The following is a 9,267-nucleotide window of genomic DNA, read 5'->3' as shown; positions in this document are numbered from 1 at the left end:
GGAGGGGGGGCTGTGAGGGGCTTATTATTATTATTCCAGTTATTCTGAATCAAAATATTATTGGTAGTACATCTTAAGGCAGAGATGAATTTTACTTGTAGAATGCAGGGAATTGCATTTCATGACAACTAGTTTTCAAAATGTCACGGGGGAACATACCCCGAAGCCCCTAGAAACTTTACTTTGCGCCCTCGATCTCAGTCACCCCCCCCCCCCCCCCCCCCCACACACACACAAACACAAACACATTCACACACACACACACACACACACACGCACACACACACACACACACCAACCCCACTCCTACCCCCAATGTCAGCTTGCTTACGCCGTGCCTGGTACTCAATAAATCAGCGAGTTTTTTCCATGTATGAATAATATATAAACAAACACATTAACATATATTTATACGTATTATCAAATGCCGTCAAATCTTCACCACTGATTCAACTAGTAGGTTGTCTGGAGACTGAAAGCAGAAAACAGAAGTGAAGGGATATTTTTAAAACAATGACCAGTCCAGGCATCCCCACTTTTGGCGCGGCCGACTACGTTGTCTTTGCTCTGATGCTGCTCGTCTCAGCTGGGATTGGAGTCTTCTACGCCTTCTGGGGCGGGAGACAAAAGACAACGAAGGAATTCCTGATGGCCGACAGGAGTATGAAGATAATTCCCGTGGCCATCTCGATCCTCGTTTCGTTTATAAGTGCAATCCTGATTTTAGGAACCCCGGCTGAAATGTACACTAACGGTACGGAGTACATCCTGTACACGGTAGGAGTCTGCATCGGGATCGCCCTGTCCACAGTTCTGTTCGTCCCCATGATCTTCTCGCTCCACATGACCAGTTCCTTCGAAGTAAGTTTTTAATTAAAGGTACAATCACACGAGCAGTTCACCTACTAAAACGCACATTTCCAGTGTCATAACTAGAAAAAAGAAGTGGGTACTAAAAGTATTAGGGCAGATACATACATTGAAAGAGGAAACCGCTATCGCCACATCATAGGCTACTCTTTTTTGACTAGCAGCAAGGAATCTTTTATATACACCATCCCATAGACAGGATAGTACATAACACGGCCTTTGATATACCAATTGTGATGCCCTGGCTGGCGCTAGAAATAGCCGAATGGGCCCACTGACGGGGATCGAACGCTTTACCACTGGGCTACGTTTGCTGCTGCCCCCCCACCCCAGGGCTTAAAAAAAAATAATAATAAGCGGGTGGCAGTACCAAAAGTATTAGGATAGAATAATAGAGGGTATTCTACAAACGGACAAAATTTGACTAAATCTGGTAGACAAAAGGGATTTTGTTTTTTTCTTTTTCTGGGTGTGTGACTACCCTCTTAACACCCGACCTCCTCCCCCGCAAAATATGACCCTGGAATCGAACGAAATATGTGATTTAAATATATAGTGTATGTGTACCTCTCCATATAACGATTGCTATCAAAAGTTGTTTCGCAAACATTTAAAAAGCTAGCGTTAGCTGAAAATCAGCATTAAAAAAAAAAATCTGATTTATAGCAACGTAGCCATAATTTTATTATATACAAAGATATTAATAATAAGTGGGATATGATGACTATGTTGCGTGTTGAATAAAGTACTTTTTGATACAAATCATATGTATATATGTTTAAGCAATATTCCGTTGGCATATTTAGTAGGTCAGCTTCTATGGGACTTTGCCTTTAATACGTGTTGTGCAGAAAAGAGACTATGCAAAATTTGCAATACCGATATTGGAGATGAATACCATTATTTATTCAACTGTAAAAATTATAATATTGAAAACATTAGAAGAAAATATATAAAACAATATTATAGAATTTATCCTAGCGTTTTAAGATGAAAGGTATGTTGTCATTATGTAACGCACCATTACTAAAAAAAACTAGCTATATTTATTAAAATATTATCTTGTCTTGTGAACTAACGTTTCTCCGCATATTTTAGCTATTGTGTTTGCATATTTTGTGTTCTATGTTACTTATAGATACTTCTATGTTGACGCCTGTTCTTGTCATGTATGTTAATTATGTATTTGAATTGTCCTCTTGATACATATTGTAAAGAGTGTTGTTTAATAAATCTTGAATCGAAAAAAAGAAAAAAAAGAAGAAGAAAAAACCAAGAGCATGTTTAGGTAAAAGTTATTCCAAACATGTAAATTGTCCTTTACAAGTTGTATATAAAGGTGTACTTTACAGTGTATGTTTAAAGGGACATTCCTGAGTTTGCTAACATTTTAAAGATGTTATCGACTAACAGAAAGCTTTTAACGATTGTAATTACATATCAAATATATTTTTCTGCATAATATATTAGTGGCTGTATATTAAACGTGTTTCTGATTGTTCTAATATTTGTACTAGGTTAAATTTCATGTTATTTCCTAAAATATATTTTTTCGTACGTACGAAATTATTTGAAGACAAAATCCAGTTTGGGCTTCTTACAAATATGAAGACGACCAGAAACACATTGAATATACAGACACTGCTATTCTAAACCAGAAAATATATTTAATATGTAAGTTTAATCGTAGAAATATGTTATTAGTCGGAAACATCTTACAATGCAGCAAACTCGGGAATGTCCCTTTAAGTGGCAATATGTACTTAAAATGTTCCTGTATATATGACATGCAAGTTCTACAATATTTGATGAATCTCATGAATGCAAATTGAGCAAAAAACCCGCTTGTTTTAGTGACAAAATGACACCTTTTTAAAACAAGAGTAATACACCACTTAGAATCATAACAAACACACGTTTCTCGTGTAATTATTGTGTAATATATTTTTAGTATTTAGAAAAGCGATTCCAGTCTCGAGCCGCCAAACTAACTGGGACATGTCTAATGATTGTACAGCAGGTGAGTTTGTTCGTAAATTATAGTCCATGCATACTAGTAATAAAGTTGAACATTGTTTTGTTTAACGACACCACTAGAGCGCATTGATTTATGAATAATCGGATATTGGATGTTACTAGTAATAATACCAAATGGAATAATATATATGTTGCATTATGTTGTGTTGCGTTCGTTTGCGTTACGTTGCGTTACGTTACGTCACGTCACGTCACGTTTGTTATGTTATCTAAGTTGCTACACACCTCGATGTTACGTTACGTTACATGATGCAGTGTTATATTACGATAAGCTATGTTATGCTATATTTCCCTCCCCACCCCCCCCCACCCCCACCCCCCCACACACACATACACACACGCACCCCCCAAAATAACCCCACAAAAACAAACAAAAAAACCCCAAAGAAACTAAAAAAACCCACAACAAACAAACACCCCAAAACCCAAACAAAAGCAACCAAACCAAAGAAAACAAGAGATAACAAATAAAAAAATATAAAAAATCATTAAAAAAAATTAAACAAATTTAACCACTAGTCAAATCGTATGGCACCTGTTTACAGATCGTGTACATGGGTATAGCAGCCGTCTCCCCATCAACTGCACTGGAGGCAGGTAAGCAGCGATGAAATAATTAACAAAATATATTTTGTGTCAAGACGCCAGTAGAGTCTGTTGGTTGATTAGCCATTAGCTATTGGATGTAAAAACGTTGGTGACTCATAGCATTTAAAAAAATTAAGAAATGTTTTATTTAACGACGCACTCAACACATTTTATTTACGGTTATATGGCGTCAGACATATGGTTAAGGACCACACAGATTTTGAGAGGAAACCCGCTGTCGCCACTACATGGGCTACTCTTTCCGATTAGCAGCAAGGGATCTTTTATTTGCGCTTCCCACAGGCAGGATAGCACAAACCATGACCTTTGTTGAACCAGTTATGGATCACAGGTCGGTGCAAGTGGTTTACACCAACCCATTGAGCCTTGCGGAGCACTCACTCGGGGTTTGGAGTCAGTATCTGGATTAAAAATCCCATGCCTCGACTGGGATCCGAACCCAGTACCTACCAGCCTGTAGACCGATGGCCTAACCACGACGCCACCGAGGCTGGTATCATAGCATTCAAAAGAAATTCGCTTAATTTTTCCATCAGCAGTAAGGGATATAGCGCATATACAGCAATATTTCATATGCCAGTCGTGGCGACAGGGCACTGTTTGGGGGTATTATAACATCCATGTGATTAACATTTAAATTCATTAAAGGGACATTCCTGTGTTTGCTGTATTGTAAGATGTTTCCGACTAATAAAATATTTCTACGATTAAACTTGTACATTAAATATATTTTCTTGTTTAGAATATCAGTGTCTGTATATTTAATGCGTTTCTGGTCGTCTTAATATTTGTAAGAAGCCCAAACTGGATTTCGTCTTCAAATAATTTCGAACGTACGAAAAAACTATATTTTAGGAAATAAAATGAAATTTAACCTAGTACAAATATTAAACGACCAGAAACACGTTTAATATACAGCCACTAATAATTTAAGCAGAAAAATATATTTGAAATGTGATTACAATCGTTAAAAAGTCTCTGTTAGTGGATAATTCTTACATATATATATATATATATATATATATATATATATATATATATATATATATATATATATATATATATAATACAACGTAAATCGGCAACTTCGCGAATAAACCAAATTATTTCCTTCGAAAAGACTTCCATAATGATGAGTGTAGAAACTGACTAGTTCTAGGGACAGACAGATTTATCTAACCCTAAGCAAAATTTGGCTAATTCACGCCAGTGGGCAATACATTTGGATTCTTTCTTCTTCTTTTTTAAAATCCTACTACCCCCTTTCCTTTCTATCCTTTGAATTCCATATGATTTCTTCCTGATCTGGCAGCTTCTCCTATCTTTCAACTTCTTTTGTTTTCTACCTCCACATTCCAGACCTTGTCTCTCCAACCGCGACAGGTACTTGTCTCTTGTGGCTATCTGTGCCACACACTTGCCATTCTCCATCAGGGAACGGGACGTAGCCCAGTGGTAAAGCGCTCGCTTGATGCACGGTCGGTTTAGGGTCGGTCCCCGTCGGTGGCCCGATTGAGCGATTTCTCGTTCCAGGCAGTGCTCCACGACTGACGTAATAAAGGCCGTGGTATATACTGTCCTGTCTGTGGGATGGTGCATGTAAAATATCCCTTGCTGCTGATCGAAAAGAGTGAAGTGGCGACAGCGGGTTTCCTCTCTCTCTCTCTCTCTCTCTCTCTCTCTCTCTCTCTCTCTCTCTCTCTCTCTCTCTCTCTCTCTCTCTCTCTCTCTCTCTTTATATCCGTGTGGTCCTTAACCATATGTCCGACGCCATATAACCGTAAATAAAAAATAAAAAATATGTTGAGTGCGTCGTTAAATAAAACATGTTCTTCCTTCCTTCTCCGTCAGTGTTTAGCTGTGTGCTTAGTGCAGGACATAATAGTAGCTTCCAGAAAATCCGCGCAAATTAAACTCCAGTATCTTGAGTCTCTGCTCCTTACCAATTAGGGGGGCTAGACGTAGCTCAGTGGTAAAGCGCTCGCTTAATGCGCGGTCGGTTTGGGATCGATCCCCGTCAGTGGGCCCATTGGACTATTTCTCGCTCCAGCCAGTGCATCATGACTGGTACATGAAAAGCCGTGGTATGTGTTATCCTGTCTATGGGATGGTGCATATAAAAGATCCCCTTGTTGATAATCGAAAAGAATAGCTCATGAAATGGCGACAGCAGGTTTCCTCCCTCAATGTCTGTGTGGACCTTAACCAAATGTCCGACGCCATATAACCGTAAATAAAATGTGTTGAGTGCGTCGTTAAATAAACCATTTCCTTCCTTCCTTCCATTACCAATTCATTACCGTCTATTGTATTGTGTTGTGTTGTGTTGTGTTGTATTGTATTGTATTGTATTGTATTTCTTTTGTATGTTTTTGTTTTTTCTGTTATAGTCACTGGCTTTCCAGTGTGGGCTACAATTATAACTGTTGGTTTCGTATCCACATTCTACACACCTTTGGTAAGTGACATATTAAAGATCTATTTTCGCTTAGCTAATAATTCAGTTTGTCATTTTCAAATAGTTCCATTCTGATGGCGGGAAATAGTAACTTTCGAAAATGTGTAAAACTCTAAAGCTGTTTATGTTAACGAATGTTTTAAAAGAAAACCGTAAACATAAAATACAGATAATATGCCCATAGAAACCGGGGTAAGGGTGGGGGTTTTTTGTCCTACATGTACTCCATATGAATGAAGATACAATAGGACGTGTGCCCCATACCCCAACACACACACTAACGGCTGTGATCCCTCATTAGAGATTGCCCCCCACCCCCTACAATTCTTGCGGGCCTAGATACATATTAAAGGCATATTGTCACAGACCTCTGACCTATTTAATGGTCTAACAAAGTATTACCTGAACAAAAATAATTAGATTTTTTCCTAAGTGTACTTTATTCAATCATCTTCATAACCACCATACTCCATTTATTAATGATATTTTGTAAAAATAATTGAATTACGGCAATGGTCCATAATTCAAAAACTAAAATTGCCGAAAGGCATGGCATGGATTTCACTCCATCATGGTTCAGTTAAGGTGATGCGATAGCTAGATTTAGTTTCAACAATTAATGTAATTTTTATTTATTATCCATTTTTAGAGAAATAAGGTCCTTAAATCCGTGACAGTATGCCTTTAATACATAATGTGCAAAAAGGATATATATTGACAATGCATGATCAAGTTAATAAACATGGGGATTTATCTGAACATTTTTTGTATCAGTTAAAGGGACATTCCTGAGTTTGCTGCATTTTTGAAGATGTTATCGACTAACAGAGACATTTTAACGATTGTAATTACATATCAAATATATTTTTTTGCATAATATATTAGTGGCTGTATATTAAAGCTGTTTCTGATGGTTCTAATATTTGTAGTAGGTTAAATTTCATTTTATTTCCTAAAATATATTCTTTCGTACGTACGAAATTATTTGAAGACAAAATCCAGTTTGGACATCTTAGAAATATTAAGACGACCAGAAACACATTAAATATACAGACAGTGACATTCTAAACAAGAAAATATATTTAATATGTACATTTAATCGTAGAGATATTTTATTAGTTGGAAACATCTTACAATGTAGCAAACTGAGGAATGTCCCTTTAAAGCAAACTGCGGTTTAATCATCCACGTTGTTTAGGGTACCTGGCTGAATCTTTCTGTTTTGTTCCTTGGAATAAACATTCCTGTACACCCAGTGGTATCTGCTTTTTTAAGGAAAGAAAGAAATGTTTTATTTAACGACGCACTCAACATATTTTATTTACGGTTATATGGCGTCAGACATATGGTTAAGGACCACACAGATTTTGAGAGGAAACCCGTTGTCGCCACTACATGGGCTACTCTTTCCGATTAGCAGCAAGGGATCTTTTATTTGCGCTTCCCACAGGCAGGATAGCACAAACCATGGCCTTTGTTGAACCAGTTATGGATCACTGGTCGGTGCAAGTAGTTTACACCTACCCATTGAGCCTTGCGGAGCACTCACTCAGGGTTTGGAGTCGGTATCTGGATTAAAAATCCCATGCCTCGACTGGGATCCGAACCCAGTACCTACCAGCCTGTAGACCGATGGCCTAACCACTACGCCATCGAGGCCGGTACGCGTTTTTAAGGCAACATCTGGATGTCGAAGTTTGACGAACTTCTGTATTACACTGTTCCAATAAGCTTGTTTCTTCTCCTTTTTTTTTTTTTAAAATAGAAATTTACATTAAAGTTATATTTGATTTAGTCAAGCAGCCTGGAAGTGGCAGTCCTCTTTTTGGAGGCGCAAGAGGGATGTATTGAGAGTGGAAGTCCTCTTTTCAATCGGTGCAGGAAGGATGCATTTTCCAGTAAAGGATCTCCATGGAAGAGGCTGTCCTCCTATAGACGAGGCAGCAGATAGGGATTCGTGGGAATCAACCACTGTTTTGCCAAATGTCCATCCAGCTGTGCAGAGACAAGGTCTTCATTTTAGATAACGGTTTTGTCGATTCCCGCTGTATTGTCGTGTTTGTTTGTTATCGTCAGGGTGGGATGAAGGCTGTGATATGGACTGACGTCTTCCAAACGGCTGTCATGGTAGCAGGGCTATTAGCCATTCTTATCCAGGTGCGTGATGTCATAGTCATCTTCAGTGATTCCTCTTCGTCCTAAACTTTAGTAATCATCGTTATCAATATCGCCTTCGTCATTATCATGACCTTAATTATCATCCTCCTCATCATCATCATTACCACATCCACCACCATCATCATCATTACTACCACTATCATCATCATCATCATCATTACCACCACTTTCATCATCATCATCATCATCATCATCACCACAACCACCACCATCATCATCATTACCACTACTTTCATCATCATAATCATCACCGCAACCACCATCATCATCATTACCTCCACCACCACCATCATCATCGTCGTCGTCGTCGTTGTCATTATTATCATTATCAACATCGACATCGTCGTCGTCATCATTACCGGCATCATCATCAGCAGCATTATTATCATTATTTTGTTATCAACACCATAATGATCATAATGGTCACTATCATCATGTCCATCATCATCATCACCATCATTATCATCATCAGCATCATCAGCATCATCATCATTAACAACAACAGCAGCGTTACTGTCACCATCACAGTCATCACAACAAGTATCATTATCGTCATCATCATTGCCATCGTTATTATGTTCATCATCATATCATGCATTATCATAATAACTTCTTATTGTTTCTCGTCGTCATCGTTATCATAATCATTGTGTTTATCATTATGATTATAGGGTTCCCTGTTGGTGGGGGGAATAGATGCGATTTGGAGAATAAACAACGAATGGGGTCGTATTCACTTTTGGAAGTAAGTGTTTCTAATTATATAAAAAAAGAGAGAATAATTTCAAATATTTCGAAGAACAGCATAGTTTGGCATGTTTAGCAAATGCATTACAATTATTTAGAGACATTAAGCAATCGTGTACAATTTACTTTCACGTCTAGAAATGGAGATGGTATATGTGTGACGTACGTTCAACCAGACGTGGTAGCCATTCAATTTAATGTATAGCGTAAAGAAAGAGTGCAGCAAGTTTTAAAGTCGTATTTCCTAGTTTCAGGACGTGAAAATAGACACTGCGTTTGGTTAATTATAAACCTGTAACACATCTGTATAAAGTTAAAAAATTGTGAAACAATAGTCTCTGACTTTGTAGTAATAAATACGGTTACAA

At 37.8% G+C, this 9,267-nt stretch overlaps 1 protein-coding gene across 1 annotated transcript; it reads left to right on the top strand.

The window, feature by feature from the left end:
- Nucleotides 1-509: 509 nt before the first annotated feature.
- LOC121373018 (sodium-coupled monocarboxylate transporter 1-like) lies at nt 510-7,925 on the top strand. The gene is made up of 5 exons (XM_041499461.1): nt 510-861; nt 2,822-2,890; nt 3,453-3,504; nt 5,907-5,974; nt 7,770-7,925. Exons 1-5 carry the CDS (start codon nt 514-516, stop codon nt 7,923-7,925), a joined length of 693 nt encoding a protein of 230 aa, XP_041355395.1. The 5' UTR covers nt 510-513.
- Nucleotides 7,926-9,267: the final 1,342 nt, after the last annotated feature.

Source organism: Gigantopelta aegis, chromosome 5, assembly GCF_016097555.1.
Source record: "Gigantopelta aegis isolate Gae_Host chromosome 5, Gae_host_genome, whole genome shotgun sequence".
In the NCBI taxonomy this organism is placed as follows: domain Eukaryota; kingdom Metazoa; phylum Mollusca; class Gastropoda; order Neomphalida; family Peltospiridae; genus Gigantopelta; species Gigantopelta aegis.
Note: the sequence above shows the minus strand (reverse complement) of the source record. Positions and strands in the feature narration are given on the sequence as shown.